Source organism: Embiotoca jacksoni, unplaced genomic scaffold, assembly GCF_022577435.1.
Source record: "Embiotoca jacksoni isolate LCO1_2020_lvr unplaced genomic scaffold, fEmbJac1.0.p SCAF_26, whole genome shotgun sequence".
NCBI lineage: Eukaryota > Metazoa > Chordata > Actinopteri > Embiotocidae > Embiotoca > Embiotoca jacksoni.
The window spans coordinates 2,092,905-2,109,506 of NW_027185377.1; the positions used below are offsets into that span (position 1 = coordinate 2,092,905).

The 16,602-nt window shown below is 44.4% G+C and overlaps 2 protein-coding genes across 2 annotated transcripts; one reads left to right on the forward strand and one right to left on the reverse strand.

The window, feature by feature from the left end:
- Nucleotides 1–900: 900 nt before the first annotated feature.
- tubgcp2 (tubulin gamma complex component 2) lies at nucleotides 901–7,979 on the reverse strand. The gene is made up of 18 exons (XM_069160058.1): nucleotides 7,900–7,979; nucleotides 7,348–7,504; nucleotides 6,367–6,495; nucleotides 6,102–6,278; nucleotides 5,632–5,791; nucleotides 5,323–5,530; nucleotides 4,840–5,039; nucleotides 4,389–4,578; nucleotides 4,159–4,304; nucleotides 3,904–4,084; nucleotides 3,599–3,779; nucleotides 3,098–3,270; nucleotides 2,811–2,939; nucleotides 2,600–2,720; nucleotides 2,365–2,508; nucleotides 2,027–2,116; nucleotides 1,464–1,627; nucleotides 901–1,239 (listed from the first exon to the last, which is right to left on the reverse strand). The coding sequence occupies exons 2-18, from the start codon at nucleotides 7,495–7,497 to the stop codon at nucleotides 1,164–1,166; spliced, it is 2,619 nt and encodes an 872-aa protein (XP_069016159.1). The 5' UTR covers nucleotides 7,498–7,504; nucleotides 7,900–7,979; the 3' UTR covers nucleotides 901–1,163.
- Nucleotides 7,980–8,544: 565 nt separating this feature from the next.
- On the forward strand, nucleotides 8,545–15,960 carry kctd2 (potassium channel tetramerization domain containing 2). The gene is made up of 6 exons (XM_069160059.1): nucleotides 8,545–9,263; nucleotides 9,972–10,080; nucleotides 10,166–10,257; nucleotides 10,517–10,612; nucleotides 10,903–11,028; nucleotides 11,349–15,960. The coding sequence occupies exons 1-6, from the start codon at nucleotides 8,898–8,900 to the stop codon at nucleotides 11,376–11,378; spliced, it is 819 nt and encodes a 272-aa protein (XP_069016160.1). The 5' UTR covers nucleotides 8,545–8,897; the 3' UTR covers nucleotides 11,379–15,960.
- Nucleotides 15,961–16,602: the final 642 nt, after the last annotated feature.

A 16,602-nucleotide genomic window follows, 5' to 3' on the forward strand; every position in this document is an offset into this window, starting at 1 on the left:
CTGCCAATACATTTCTTCATTATTAAGTGATTGTTCAGAGAATAAAATATTAGAAAACACATAAAAACAGCATGTTAACGTATTCACTTTGCTTTTGCAGTCTAATAAACCTGTTTCCACTCAGAAAACAACGAAAGAAGCAAATATTACATTTTAAGAAGCTGCTACTTTCACCTAAAAAAAATCTGAGTCCGTCAACAATTTCCTGAAGCTGCTGCCGAGAAGAATATTCTGTGACGAATCTGGGGAATTTATGTTGGTCTGTCCTCGGGCAAACACTTTGTCATATCAGGCAAAAAAATTGACATCTGCAGCATCATGGAAATACATGTGAAGACTTGCCGCTGTATAGCAAATAAACTATACGCTTTGAGTTTCCCCCTGAAGGAACGGGGACTTTTTCTGCCTGAATTACAGCACTGAGTTTGAGTCAGTCAACAGAGAAGCTGCAGGCTGTTTGGGTGGATGTGTCCTTCAATTCAACTTTTAAATGGGAACCTTTCAACTAATTTAAAAAAAGATTAAATCAAACGTGGTGACATCATAATAAACATAATCGAGCAGCATAAGCAGCCAGATATTAAATTTTAGCTGAGACTAAAAATATAAAAATCAGGTGCTTTTAACAATGTAGTTACCTGCTTTTATTTTGAAGTCACGGTTACTCCGTTTCCTGTATGACTCCATTTTCCTTTGGCTAAATTTATGAGGGAGTGTTCAGACTGTAACATCTTAGCTTTTCCACTTTTCAGGCCACAAACCAACAAAAAAATTCAATGATGTCACAACTTTAAACTGACAAACGACCTCATATTAACCGTTTCAAAAGCGTCAAATAATCCAGCAGCTGTGGAGTTTGTTTCTATTAGAGTCCAATTGAATGCAAAGAGTCTCAATTAATGCAGTAAATTATAGTTTTAATGAAGTTCAATACAAACATACATTTTCAGGTACAATAATTTACCCATAAGGAGTGTCACCACTTAGTTTCAGAGCAACGACATGAAGCCTCTACATGTCATATATAATATATAATATACACACAGAGACGTAACAGCTCTTTGTCTCCGGGCGGTCGGACTGATGCAGGCGTGACAAGCGGTACTGTTTGTTTGTTTATTTATTGCTGGGTGACAGTTAAACACACACAAAGAGGCGACGTGCTACACTGCAGCTTTCTGACTGCGCTCGATGGCCATCTTCTCCAGACGCTCCGTGTAGAAGCCGTTAAAGTCCAGCCTGGGAATCCAAATACAGAAACATAAAAGATTATTTTAACAAAACCTTCTCGCATATTTAAAATTCAGTGAAACTAAGGCAGAATAAATTCATCTTCATCTGACTGCAGTTACTGTAATAGAAAATATTGACATTTTAGCTGCTCTGTGATCACGTAAAATTTAATTAAATAAAAATAAAATGCATTGATGGGAGTCGCCGTTAACCAGCGCTGCCAGGCGTACCTGTAGATGATGCTGATCATGCTGTGCTCGCAGTCGTTGGTGCTGTAGATGCTCAGCTTGTCCAGCAGGTCCAGCAGCAGCGTGCTGAAGTTGCTGTCGAACTTGCTGATGGTGGCCTCCAGGCCGGCGTCCGTCTGCAGACCGTCCGCGTGCTCGGCCAGAAACTGAGGCGGCGGAGGAATGAGAACGCAAACGAGGCCGTTAGAACAAAGACGCACGATGTCAGTATATTCAAGATTTCACACAAAACAAAAGGTCAAAGAAAATTCATCGTATTTGTACATTTACTCCCATTAATCATCTCAGGACCCCTCAGATGTAACCTGTGACCATTTCGAGGGCCCTAACCCTTACTTTGGGAAACCTGACTGTATACAGACCAGTTAAAACTCCCTCTCTCCCTGATGCTTCAGTATTAATCTAATAATGTCATATTTACTAACATTACCAGTCATTTACTATTACGAGGAATGGAGAATAACATTTCTGATACTCCACACCTCTCCGTCCGGTCCGTCCTCTCTGAGACGGACCGGTGAGGACAATGGATGTTTTGTAGATACCTTGGTGGCGAGCCTCTTCTTCTCGGCCTCCTCGGAGTGGTCGCCGTGCTCCAGGGAGAGGCGCTCCAACCTCATGCTCTGGGTGAAGTGCTGCAACGGTCGACAACAGCTGTTTCACATCCTGATTCAGAACTCATGGTGAGAAATGATCAGCTGATCCCAGCGTTGTGAATCAGGATTATTTAGTTCAGGCAGTTTGTGGAAAAAAATCAGCTGTGAAAGTCAGTTTGTTGCAGCTTTGTCACAACAATCAATGATCAATCAACAATCAGCGTTTTAATCTTCTTCTGTGAGCATTAATGTAGCCGGTTGGATTTTATATCGTCGTGGCAACGCACCTGCATGCAGCTAGTGAACATGACGCAGACGGACATGAGCTTGGAGAAGATCCGGAGGAGCTCGGGGTTGGTGAGCATGCAGTCCTTCAGGCAGTTGTCCAGGAAGCTGGTGTGATGGCAGAGGACGTCGTCGATGTTGGAAGCCTGGAAGGAGGACGAGAGGACGAAAACGCTCAGCAGAGAAATCACACGTCTTCCCCTGAAATTAAAACCTGCGCGTGTTTCCTCCCCTCACCGTCTTCAGGTTGGCCTCCATGTTGTGCCAGGTGGGCTCCATCACCTCGAACATCATGTAGTACTGGATGTTCTGCACAAAGTTGAGCATTCGCTGCCGGAGGGCGAACGCAGCCGAAAACCTGCGAAACGAGTCGTTTAGAACGTGAGGACGTTTTATCGGCTGAGATTTGTGTTTACAGACGTTAATGTGAAACGGAGCGTCGGCTCACCACTTGGCGGAGTGCAAGGAGTACTCCTTGAAGTCCTTGTTGCTGATCCACACGTTGCACAGCAGCCGCTCGATGTGTTTGCAGAAAAACATGTGTCTGAACAACATCTGGTACCTGGTCAGGGCTTTCCTGGAGGACACACACACACACACACACACACACACACACACACACACACACACGCACACACACACACACACACACACACACACACACACACGTTAACGGCTTCTTAGGCGTCGACCTGCAAAAAAAACAACACAAAAAAGCCGTCAGGTCTCCCGAACCTGTTGATGATGAGCGACAGCGGCCACTTGACGATGTAGTCGAAGGAGAAAGCCTCGAGGCCGCTGAGCGCCGCGTCCGCCGGGTCGGCGTTGATGATGGACTTCTCCTGCTTGGTCTCGATGGCCAGCACCCGCAGCAGCTGAGTGATGACGTCATGAGGCATCAGGTCGATCTGCGGAGGAGAGAGGAGGAGAGTCGGGTCGGACACGGAGGAGCGAGGAAACAGCGTGACTCATGAATCATGAGATCAGCGTGTGAGCGACAGGAGATGACGTGTCTGGTGTTTTAGTTTCTTTTTTTCTGTAGTTAAAAAGCAGAGAAACATCAGACTTTGTGTTAAACTCTGCAACAGAAATCCTTGAAATGCCTCAAAAAGTCTCCGGCAGTGACGCACCGAGCTGCGACTTCTTTCTGTTCCCCAAAAATGCTCCTGACACAAACACAGGCCTGACGTCGATTACGTTGCGTCTAAACTCTCGTCTCGCGTTCATCCGCCAAACCTTCAGGTCGTCCTTGAAGGGGTCGGTGTTGGCCGTGCTCATCCTCAGAGCCAGCTCTAGCAGCGCTTCCAGCCGGGGAGGAACGATGTCGTCCACCGGCTTCTTCAGCTCCTCCTCCGTCAGGTCCATGAAGTGCACGAAGAAATCCCCTTTGTCCATCAGGAAGTAGTGCTTGATCGATCTGATGAAAACACAACACGGATACTTTAATGTCGTTGTTTTGTTTTTGCTTGTTTTCTGCGTCTCCCTCTCCGTCGTCTTTTCCAGATGCTTTACTGTTAAATAAACCAGCGTGGACCGCTCACCTGAGACGTGAGACCAGCTCCTTCTCCTCCATGAGGAAGTCCAGGAGGACCTTGCTGGCGTAGTTGTAGGCCTTCTCGATCTGCTCCACGTAGGCCCGCTCCTTCAGCGTGTACAGCACCTCCTTGGCGTCGGGACACGTCACGTCGCGGCCGCACTCCCGAACCACGTTCAAGTATTTTCCTGCACAGTCACACGTCTAAACACGCGGTCTAAAAAAACATGTTTCACATGTCTGCTTTTTTTAATAATTTTACCTGTGCTGAGTATTTTGTCTGCCATTTTCTGCAGGAAGGAGGGAATCCGATGCTGTACGATGGTGTACCTCTGATCCCAGTACTTGTCGTTGTAGTCCTCCTGAATCTTCTCCTTCTGCAGCTCGTGCTCCTCCACCATGAACTCGCTGAGAAACACGGACACACAACGTGAGCTTTAACACGGTAACTTTTTAAAAGGTTAAGCGTTTGTATTGCGAGCGCAGGCGGACCTGTACGGATCCTTGATGATGCCTCGGTAGATCCACTTCTCCAGGATTTCAAAGTACGGGACGCTGGCTGCTTTAGTGAGGTACAGACAGAGCTCCTGAGCCTGGCTGTCCCCCGTGTAGTTGAAGGTTCGGTCGTGGAGGAGGCTCAGCGTGGAGCCACCCATACACTCTCCTTTGTCCACCGAGGACGCTGCGAGATCAGCAGGAAAGAAGGTTTTTTAATGTCGTGAAATCACCGGCCGTCTACTCGTTTCATTAACGGAAAGGTGACATCTGTTGTTTTTGAAGTGTTCAAGTTTTGTTTCTTTTAATTCTTAAACTGAGAGAAATACAACATCAGAGGCCTGTTTTCTGGTGCTTTCCTCTTTCTAAATCTGGTTCAGATCGCCCTCCGGTGGTTGAAAAAAAAAAGATCTTCGTCTAACATTCCAGTTCACGCTCAGACTCTCACCGATGGTGGCCAGTATCTCCATGGTGCGCATGGTGGGCTGGATGTAGAACCAGAGCTTCTGCAGGGACAGCAGGCCCTGCCGCTGCAGGTGCTCCAGCTGGGTGACCAGGATCAGGTACTCCTTCATCAGGGTCCTCATCGCCGCCGTCAGGGCGTGGTTCACCTGGCCATACTCGAATGATGACTTCTCCTCGATGAACCTGGACGACAAACAAACACAGGTCAGAGTCCACAGACACATTTTGCTTAAAAAAAAAAAAAAAAAAAAAAAAAAAAAAATCACACATTTAAACAGTTTATAGTCACATTACTGCCTACAGAGGACCAAATGGTTTAATGCTGCTGAGTATCTATCTATCTATCTATCTATCTATCTATCTATCTATCTATCTATCTATCTATCTATCTATCTATCTATCTATCAAAACACATTTTAAGACCTTTGAAAGACTTTTTGAAGCCCCGACATCTTCACCCTCTTACCGTGTTATAGTGGAGTAAAACGATGCGACGGGTAATATCCGGTTCACCAGCTCCTTGACGGACATGTCCAGAGTCGAATCCACGATGAAGGAGCGGTTCTGCCTCCCCAGCACCGGCTGAGCGGTGATGTCGCGCCCGTCCACTCCGATCAGGACGAACAGCAGGTCTTCCACCAGAGCTTGTTCCTGCATCGCCAGGGGCAACGTGCCTGACCCACAGACGACAGTGAGTAGCTGCAACCTTATAATTAATGCAATCTTTTTTTAATTTATTTTTTAATAGGGGAATACACTGAGTGTTACGTGTTACCAATGGCCACAGCTGGATCTCCTGCAGGCGTGGGGCTGGTGACGAAGTCCCCGAGCAGAGCCGGGCGGTCGTACACCCAGTTAGGGAACACGGGGTTGGGCTGGCTGGGGTTCTTCTTGTTGTGTTTGTCCCGCAGCATCTTCCGTGCAACCTCAGCAGGCTGCAGGAAAATTCACCAATTAAGCAACTGTTTGCTGATCAGTTTGTCTTATCAATAAAAAACAGAGAGGACGCGTCAGCTTGTTTCTGCTGCCCCCAAGTGGCCATAACAAATTAAAAAAAAAAAATGACTGGAAAGTTGTGTTGTGTGAAAGAATTTTAGCTCCTTTCAGCTTCCTGTTTTGCTTCTACGGCCAATAACTTTACAACTCTGGTCGGCACGTGTGTTTTAAATCCTTTGTTTGAACTCTATTGATTTGTTTAAAGTCTGACTCGTCCTTCAGTGTTTCATAACCCGAAGAAATGTTCACCAGAGGCGCGTTGGAGCTGGCCGTCACGTTGCCCAGCTTCTTGCGCAGCTCGTCCAGCTCCTGCATGGACATCTTGGTGCTGGTCTGAGGCAGAGCGTAGCTGGTGGTCGTGGTCGCGGCCGTGTTCGCCGACGACTCCGACCTCTCTTTGGCATTCTGCTGCAGAAACTGGAGCGTCTGCGGGAAATATCACGACGAAGATTTAATCACCTTTTTAAACAAAGGGACAGAAACCAAACCAGCAGCCTGTAAAGCGAAGCGTCACCTCTTTATCCTCACAGAGTTTGGAGAGCAGGTACAGCAAAGGGTCGAGGTTGCGAACGTTTTTAGACTTGAGCTCTTCGTACTTCCTCAAGAAGTCCTCGGGGGTTTTGGAGAACTCTGCTAATTTTACCTGAGAATGACAAGACAGGTGTGAAATCATTTTCATAGCAATATTTACATTTTTCAAACTATTTGACCCCATTTATACGACTTTATTTACATTGTTTAAAGCAGGAAGCACCTGTGATGTTTGGCACGCTCCCCTTTGTTCAGTGTTTTGCGTTCATATTTGGGTAATATTGTCCCGTCTTGTGTTTTAAATGCACAAAACTAACAACCTGAATTTGAAGGCGGACAAACTGAGCGTACCCTTTGAGAGAAATTCATCATTTCCAGGACATTAGTGTCACTTCTGTCATATTTCCCGTCTCTGTGAAGTTGTAATAACACCCCCTACCCCGGGTAACAACACCCCCTCCCCTGGATAATAACACCCCCTACCCTGGGTAATAACACCCCCTACCCTGGGTAATAACACCCCCTCCCCTGGGTAATAACACCCCCTACCCTGGGTAATAACACCCCCTCCCCTGGATAATAACACCCCCTACCCTGGGTAATAACACCCCCTCCCCTGGATAATAACACCCCCTCCCCTGGGTAATAACACCCCCTACCCTGGATAACAACACACCCTCCCCTGTGTAATAACACCCCCTACCCTGGGTAATAACACCCCCTCCCCTGGATAATAACACCCCCTACCCTGGGTAATAACACCCCCTCCCCTGGATAATAACACCCCCTACCCTGGGTAATAACACCCCCTCCCCTGGATAACAACACACCCTCCCCTGTGTAATAACACCCCCTCCCCTGGGTAATAACACACCCTACCCTGGATAACAACACACCCTCCCCTGGGTAATAACACCCCCTCCCCTGGGTAATAACACCCCCTCCCCTGGGTAATAACACCCACCTTGGCACTGTGAGCGGACACCGTGGTGGTGACGTAGGGGGTCCTGTGCTTCTGCAGGAGGTCGATGTAGCCCTCCGCCCCGTCCCCTCCTCGCACGTGCAGCAGGCTGAGGAGCTCGTTCACGTCGTGGTGGATCCTGAACTCGCTCATGGCTCAGCTGAGGGTGACGTTTTATTTTGAAGAAGAAGAAGAAGAGGAGGAGGAAGAGGAGGAAGAGGAGCAGAGAATAAGCTTCAGCATCCGTTACAGTGGATTTCAACATCAACACCTGCTGGCTCGCACACTAAAAAAACAACAAAATAAATGACACGTGGCTCAGGTGAGGAGCCGCAGCTATGATAAAGCCTGATATATAACGTCTTGAAGCTAATGCGGAGCTAACAGTTAACGTTATTTAATGCTAGCTGGCTAACGAGGCTGCAATATGAGGATGCTAACTAGCAGCTAGCTTACCAGAATGAAACATATTGTAATATATAAACATATAACAACGTCACTCAGCAGTCGGAAGCCTCTTACAGGTGTGACAGAAGTCTACAGTCACCACTGTACCTGTCGGTCGTGAGTAGTACAGCTCAGCAGCGCAGGAACCAAACGCTCCCACCACCAGTCAAATGCTTCTTCTTCTACTCCTCTAATTACGGAGCAACGGCGCCACTCTGCCCCTACAGGCCAAAGAGGACGCTGCACTGTATTTATTTTTATTTTATTATCATATTAATATTAATGATCCTTCTGATAGGTCACAGTATGTTAATTTGGCCGGTCTTAATTATATTGAACCTCTATTCTGTGCACACAAGTCTCATTTCCATCTTTACGCAGATGTCGTGGTCCTTTATTCTTGTTACAATATGCAAATTGTATTCAAAAACATCTACATAACTTGTTAATAAGTAATCTCGACTATGGGTAAAGAATTTCCTAAGAACCGATGATACTGACAAGGAAATCAAATTTGAAAGGCCAAACACTGATGTATGTCATCAAAGATAGTTGATAGAAAATATATATTTATAAATATATTGACGCAAAATAAACAGTTATTTTCATGGCTGTATAATAATGTCCTCAGGAAATCATTTAACTAATAGACATTATGTTAGATTTTCAATTATTAGTTTTTCCATAATTTGGCTACTGGATTTGCTTTTATTTTGAAAAACGATGACATAGCGGAAGTAAACAGTAATCACGTTACAACCCGGAAGAATTGCCTTTTTTTTTTTCTCTGATTAACGTTTGAATAGACAAGAATGAGCAATTTATCGTGTGGGGAGACGATTAAACGCGATGCTGCGGACACCGTAGAGCCTCCGAGAGTCCTCCCCGTGTCTTAGTGTTTGCTGCCGGAGGTGGAGGCGGTCGAGTGTGAGCAGCAACGCCCTGATGCCCGCCGCCCCGTCGGAGGAAAAGATCGTCGCTCTGTTTACAAGTCGGCTCCGAGGAACTGGTTCCCCGCAGTGTGTCGTTAGTTAATCGAGCGGCCGGTGTGTGGTTTTATTTTTTATATATACATTTTTTTTTTTTTTTAAAGACCGAGAGAGAACATGGCTGAACTGCATGTTGTGGAACCGAACGGTACCGGCACCATAGAGCAGACCGAGCACCGCGACATCCGGGGCTCGGTGCGCTTGGCGTCGCCCACTCTCATGGTTCCGCCGCGGAGCAGCCAGCTCAGTCCCGGCGGGGTGTCGAGCGGCAGCGGCGGCGGCGGCGGCAGGTCGGTGTTCGGGTTCCCGGCGAAGAGCAACCCGAGCTCCCCGTCCGAACCGGCGGACAAGCCGGGCTCCCGCTGGGTCCGGCTCAACGTCGGCGGGACCTACTTCATCACGACCAAGCAGACGTTATGCAGGGACCCCAAATCTTTCCTGTTCCGACTGTGCCAAGAAGACCCGGACCTGGACTCTGACAAGGTCTTAAATATTCTGACAGGAAAAACAACACGTCGTTTAAAAATATAATATTTTTCTCCCTACTTGAACTGTAGTGAAGTAAAAAGTAACATAACATTTGAAATGATCCTAACAGGATAAATTTGTAAAGATATTGTCCCGGTGATGATATGATTTCAGGTGTTACTCCAGTTAAGCCTATGTGGTTGAAGTCATAATATTTCCCTGGTTAATTTTGATATTGATGTATATAAATGCTCCTAAATAACTTTTTTTTATTATTATTATTAGTTCATCTCATTATCAAAATATGCAAATTCTTAATTTATCAAAAAAATGTCAGACTGCCAGAGATTTTCTTAATAAATCCATTTGACCATTTGTTAGTAAAATGTCAGAGAACAGTGAGAAACGAGCACCAGAGTGACATAATCATATTGTTTTGGTCAATTTACTCAAAATCTTCAGGTTTGAGAAGCTGGAAGCAGCGAACGTTTACGTTTTGTGCACATACAAACATAATGTGATAACATCCTTTTTGTGGTGTTTTAAAGTTGCTCAGTTACAAACATTTGTCCTCCAAATGAGCTCAAACGCGTCATCTATTATCAGTATCTGAGTTTTTAAGGTTATAAAATAAAATGTCTGCTTTCTATAACTTGACATGACTCCTCAGTTTTTCCAGTTTCCGCCGTCACGTTAAAGATGCCGACTGTTGTGTTCTCGCAGGACGAGACAGGAGCCTACCTGATCGACAGGGACCCCACTTACTTCGGCCCCATCCTCAACTACCTTCGACACGGGAAGCTGATCATGGACAAGAACCTGGCTGAGGAAGGTAAAAAAAATAAATCAGCTAATCATCATCAATAATCATCATCAGCTGTGTGTGTGATGTGTAATTTCTGTTGTTGCGTTTCAAGGTGTTCTGGAGGAGGCGGAGTTCTACAACATCGCGTCTCTGGTGCGGCTGGTGAAAGAGAATATACGGGACAACGAGAACCGGACGTCTCAGGTACGTACGACACCGACGGGAACGACGGGAGCAGGTCGGCGTGCCGGGGACAGAAATGTGTCCAGCTCAGATTTGTGATTTTGTTCAAAACAAGCTGCGTGTTTGCGTGCAGATAATTGGTGTTGTTTTAGTAATCTCCTGTGTGTGTGTGTGTGTGTGTGTGCGCGTGTGTGTGCGTGTGTGTGTGTGTGTGTGTGTGTGCGTGTGCGTGTGTGCGTGTGTGTGTGTGTGTGTGTGTGTGTGTGTGTGTGTCCCTCAGGGCCCTGTGAAGCATGTGTATCGAGTACTACAGTGCCAAGAGGAGGAACTCACACAGATGGTCTCCACCATGTCGGACGGTTGGAAGTTTGAGCAGGTGCAGAACATTTTTAGTTGTTGTTGTTGTTGTTGTTGTTTGGTTTTTTTTAAGTTCTTTTTCAAAGTTGCTGAACTGTGCAACAGGAAATTTCAATACTAAACCAGAAAAACGGCGGCTCAAACGTTTTTTGCTGAATGTGTCTGTAGTGCGAGATCTTCTGGTATACGAGGTGCGAACAAAGAAGTTCAGAGATTGATCCATTTGCGAGTGAATATAGTAAATAGAGATATACATACTATATATAGTAGTATATATATATATACTATATACTGTGTGTTCCCGCTCAGCTCATCAGCATCGGCTCTTCGTACAACTACGGCAACGAGGACCAGGCCGAGTTTCTATGCGTCGTCTCCCGGGAGCTCAACAACTCCACTAACGGCATCGTCATCGAGCCCACCGAGAAGGCCAAGGTGAGCCAGCAGATTCCACATCACAGAGGCACCACGTCCTCCTGTTTGAGTCATGTTTGCTCAAAAGTACTACGTCCAACAGTTTTAATACAGAAAAAAAACCCGTCATATTTATTAGCCGATTTTTATGTTCTCCGGTGTCAACGTGTGTTTGTTCTGCTGCAGAAATGTGAATCTCTTTAGGTTTTTAGAAAGTTTTTATCAACCCTGCAGAAAAGAAGTGTAGAAAAGTGTCTCGGTCCATTTTAAGCTTTTAATAAGATCTTGAAAAGTCTGAACAAACATCGTTGAACGGACTGATTCTCCCTTTCTGCCTTTAGATTCTTCAAGAGCGAGGCTCGCGGATGTGAGGGTCCTGAGCTGAAAACAACAACAACAAACAACAACAACATGAACATTTTCTCCAGTTTTCATCAACCTGCCCTCCACCTTCATCCTCCTCCTCCTCCTCTTCTGGTGTGCCTTTCCACAGCGGGGGCTCCCCGACGCCTCCCTCTCTCTCAGAGCTGCATCACGACCCCCGACTTGTCTTCTCCTTGGTTTTTTTTTTGTTTTTTTTCCTCCTCTGGTTTTAAAAGAGACGACAAGTTGAGCATTTTTTTTTCCTCATTGCAGCTCTTTGATGGTCAGTGTCACAGCGGTCGTGGCCTCTTTGCTGTTTGTCAGCGGACGGACGCGCCGGCGAAGAGTTGCGTTTAAATCCTCGTCTCCGTTTCGGTCTCCCATCGCCGTCATCGAGACGGGATGCTTTTCCTCCGTGTTAAATTGTGGATTCAGCAGAAAAACAAATCCTCCTCAGGACTCTCAAAGGACAAAAAGGAATGAAAACGACTCCGCTGACCGAGCCTCCACCCCCCCCTCTCTCTCTCTCTCTCTCTCCGCCCGGACGTGTGGACGGAGCGAGCGTCGACACCCTCCCGGCGCCATGCGGGGGTCCGATCGCTCCGTTCGAGTCCGGCCCGGAGCAGCATCTCCTCCCGTCAACCACCGACATCCCACTTCCTGTTTCCTGTTTTCTGGCTCGATTTGATTCTGTGAGACATTTTTCACGCGAAAGGAAAACAAATGACTCCAGGAAAAAAACACAAAAAACAAACAACAACAACAACAAAAAAAGACAGAACTACACTCGTGTAGAGTTTGTCACGGCATGTGAGGAATCTATATAAATCTATATAGGCTACATGATGAAAACTATATGAAAAATTTGAATGCAAATGGTGTAATTATTGATTTCTGTATCATAGTTGTCATATATTTACATAATCTGGTGGGTGAGTCTATTTAAATGACAGAGAAAAAAAAATATCAGTTTTCATAACCAGTTTTTTTCCACCCGGTAAGACGGGTGTGAGTTTGGTGTCTGCAGTGCCTCTCTGCTTTCTGTCCATGACTGAAATATCACCAGTTTTTTCAGCTGCACGTTTTCTGTGGTATTCCTTGGAAAAAAAAAAAAACAACGAAAAAAACAACAACAACAGATCTTGTTAATAAGTTTTCTCTTTAAATATCCTACTTTGATCTATTGCATATCTTAAAATTGTAATTTGGGATAAGGAAAACTACTGTCATGGCCATTTGTTTGGACAGGCGTGGCGTTTCGTGGCCTGGCCTGGCCTGGCCTGGCATGGTGTGGCGGGGGTTGGACCGTGGCCAGTCTGTAATGCTGCCTCAAAAACCCTGAAGCCCCCTCCTCTCCCACCGGCCTTCGTGCTCTTCTCACACCGGTTTTCCGCTCCACTCTGCAGCTGCCTCTTTTTTTTTTTTTTTCTGCCACTCCTCACTTTAACGCCCTGAAACGACTTGTGTTTGTCTCTTTACGTTCTTGCAGCACTTGTAGCAACCGCGGCGCAAAGCTGAACTGTTCACTGCTCACTGCTTTAAAAGCCCCCCGAGACACCTGGGCCTGCATCACCTGAGATTTAACACGCTGGAAGTGAAACTGCCAGACGGGGAAGTGTCTTCGGTTTCTCTGAGCTCCAGAGGGAAGAAGCGTTTATTTCAGATGTTGATGTGACGTTTTTTATTTTTTATTTCTGTGCCAGCAAAGTATGTTTCTCTTGAAATGTGCTGTACATTAAGTTGCACGGTGATCGGGCTGTTTTTAACAAATGCAACAAAACAGAAATATATTATTAAGAAAGGTCGCTCGGTTCCAGATTTTTTAAACTTTGCATGCATCTCAGATTTGATAAAAACAGACTATATCAGCATTAATATGTACAAATGTGTGCAAGATCATTTAAAACGGAACCTAAATCAATGATTTGTCAACTAACAAAAAAATGAATCCACAACTATTTTACTTTGAAGTAATTTATCAAGCAGAAATGACAAATCTTATTTAATAATTTCTGCTGCTTTTGTTTTGTTTTATTTTAACTTGAATATCTTTTGGTTTGGGACTGTTGGTCAGACAAAACAAGACATTTCAGATATCATCTTGGAATTTTTACTATTTTCAGACACTTTTATGGAGCCCACAAAGTGTAAAAAGAGTTCATTCAACTGGTCAAACTTGGATAAATATTGACTTTTATAAGAAAAAAAGCCACTTGGACACTTTAAACTCCAGCTCCTTTGTTTTTTTTTGTTATTTCCTTTATGTTGGCTAGGCCTGCTTCAAACAATTATTTTTGTTTGTTTTAAACAAAATAAGTCACTTTTTAGTCCATTAAATGTAAGACAATAGAAAAAAAAAAAAAAACGTGTCTTCAAATAGAGTGCAGTCCAAATCCCAAAGATGTTCAATTACAAAATGAACAAAACAGTGAAGCAGCAAATTCTTAAATCAAAAACATATTTTTGTTTTGTGCCATTTCTGCCTGTTTAATAACTCAAAATTCATAATTATGACACTGCGACCGTCGTGCTGTTCCTGGTGTGAATGCAGCCTCGTCATGTGAGCAACTCGATGCAAAGTTTTGAACCATATTCACACATATCAGATGGTAGAATTTGAACATTTCATTCACTGTTTAATCAGAAAGCTTAACGAGCCTCCTGGTGATATCAGCGACGCCTATCACTGGCATTGATAACCTTGATAACCCATCCTGTGTATAAAGAACATATTTGATGCAGTTATGTTAAACCAAGCATGAACAAAAACAGTTTTAATGGGGGGGAAGAAAAAAAATGGTATTTTTTGCTGTTGTCAGGCCTCCGAGCTTCGATGTGACTACTTCTTTGTTTGTTTTTTTTCCTCTCTCTTGTGTGTAATTGTGCTGTTTTTTTTATTTTTTTATTCTACTAGTCAGTCGTGAGCCAACGCCCCAAAAACATCCCGTCGACGAGCACTTTTCTTTTCTCCCCTCGTTGTTCTCCCGTTTGCCTTTTTGCGAAGCACCTTGGGTGTCCTTTCCCTTCGTCTGTGTCCGGTGTCGTGCCTTTTGACCCGTGTTGTGCACAGTTTTGTATATTCTCCCTCCATCTTATCATCGGGTGCCTCTCGCACCTTAAAAAGAAAAAAAGCCAGGAGACACCTGCCTGAGGTATAATCTGTATTCTGTTCAGTGTTTCAGTAAGAGGCGAGCCAAACAAAACCATCACGTCCCTTTTGCATTATTTTTACTACACACGCTCACGAACAGCTGCTTTTCTTTGTGCCATTGATTTTTTTTTTTGAGCTGAAATCCACCAACGAGAATCCCTTTCAGTCCTGGAAATAAAATCAAAAGAACGTGTCCGGACCGGTCGCTCGGCATCGTAGCGTTTACAGCGCCGCCAGATGTTTAGCAGCCGACGGCAGGAAGACCTCCCGAACGCAGGTTTCCCTCCTCTGCTTGTATCTTAGTAAAAACTCCAGCAGTGCACTTGTTGATCGTAAAAACAACGATCGGACGACAGACTCGCTCGTTGCTCGGCAGCTTATTTCCCTCTGAGTTGCACGCTGAAGCGAACTTATAACGATTCCCCGTTTTTAGATGTTCGTAATCAATGTTTAAAAGCACTTAAATGTTCCCATTACCTTTTTTTTTTTTTTGTGGTCCCAGTTTGATCTCAGCTTGGTCGCAAAGTTCATCGGTTCCCAACTTAAGAGAAAGCGAAAAGGAACAAATTCTTCTTTTTTTGGGGGGATTTTCCTTCAATCGTGGATTTTTATCAAATCGGTCGCGCTAGCAGCGAGAAATATCTCAACTCCTGCACCGATATATGTATTCATGGTTCCCAGAGGATGAACCCCAATGATTTCGCCGATCACCATCACAAATGACTTGATTCTGGTTTTTTTTAGGTTTTTTTTTACTAATGAGCAAATGTTAACGAGCTGAACAGACGTGACGAGAAACACGCGTGTGCTGCTCGTCGTTAGCATGTTGGCTTCGTTTTGAGCGGTAGCGTGTTGATGTTAGCATCGATGACGTCTACCAGCACCTTTAGTTTGTGCTTCTAAATAAATGTTCGCTGAATTAAATTGAGATAGTTAACAAGTAAAGCTCAAACCGTCTAAGTTTAAACTTGATAGCGAGCTAATGTTAGCATTTAGTTTTACTTCTTGAGAAATTAAATCAATTATTAAATAAGAGAAGGGGAAAGTTACAAACAGTAAATGTATGGTTAGCTATATGTTTGAAGAATTCCCCCTTTGGGAACCCGCTGACCTCGATGAACTTTTGACATGTGATTATCTGAATATTTGACTCAAGACACTTTTTTTTTTATTATTATTATTATTATTTTTTTTTAAATAACAACTTTTGAGGATTTTTTTTTTTAAATGTTGTTTTACTTTCACCAGCACTAGTTAGTTACTCCAGATAATGTGCAATGTTAACAAATCTGCAAAAAAACAAAATCTAAATATATATCTCTGTCGTTCGGGCACGTGACGAAAAAAAGACCCATGAGAGCATGCATTGTTCTAGAGATTACCATGTCGTGCAGTGGATTGTGTCTGACCTCTGTGTTAGTGCAAAGTGTATGTGATGCATGGTGGGGGGGGGGGGGGGGGGGGAGCAGAGGGACGGCATGGCTCCGTGGTTCGTAGGTGTAGAGTTCTCATGCGGAACAGCTGGTCTCCAACCAGACTATCCTCGACTCACACGTTCTTGTTTTTCTTTGTTGTTGTTTTTATTTTTTTGTGTGTGTCTTTGTTGCGTCGGTTTAACTTTTTCCGGTAGATAAAGAAGAGCTAGCTCAACAGATCGCAGACCCTTCCACGCCCCCCCCTCCCCTCCGATCTTTGGTTTTATATACGCGACCCCGCAGGTCAATGCGCTAAAGAACTTTTTTTTTTTTTTTTTTTTAATTCATGCATCATTTAAGCCAGTTAATCTGTAAAACACCTGCATGCGTTTGTGGACATGCACACTTGTACGCTCATTTAGACGTATTGGAATTATTTTTTTTTTCACCTATTAACTTTGTGTTCATTTATCAACAGTATTGATGTCAAATGTGAATATTGTCAACGGAGACTGTGGAGAAATGTTTGGAAGCTGACAAAAACCATTTTGTCTTGATTGTTTGTTTCACTTTTATTTATTTTATATTTTTTGAATTTTGTCTACCAATGTTGTTTCTTTACATGTAACGATTTTAACAAAAACCCAGTCTGGTTTTTAATCATAA

Excerpts from the sequence above, each read along its gene's own strand:
- kctd2 (XM_069160059.1), top strand. The coding sequence starts at position 8,898 with ATGGCTGAACTGCATGTTGTGGAACCGAACGGTACCGGCACCATAGAG. Across the intron at positions 10,081-10,165 it reads CAAGAACCTGGCTGAGGAAG|GTGTTCTGGAGGAGGCGGAG; the intron begins GTAAAAAAAATA and ends TTGCGTTTCAAG. Across the intron at positions 10,613-10,902 it reads ACGGTTGGAAGTTTGAGCAG|CTCATCAGCATCGGCTCTTC; the intron begins GTGCAGAACATT and ends GTTCCCGCTCAG.
- tubgcp2 (XM_069160058.1), bottom strand. The coding sequence starts at position 7,497 with ATGAGCGAGTTCAGGATCCACCACGACGTGAACGAGCTCCTCAGCCTG. Across the intron at positions 3,780-3,903 it reads GAGCTGGTCTCACGTCTCAG|ATCGATCAAGCACTACTTCC; the intron begins GTGAGCGGTCCA and ends TGTTTTCATCAG. Across the intron at positions 1,628-2,026 it reads AGAAGAGGCTCGCCACCAAG|TTTCTGGCCGAGCACGCGGA; the intron begins GTATCTACAAAA and ends CCGCCGCCTCAG.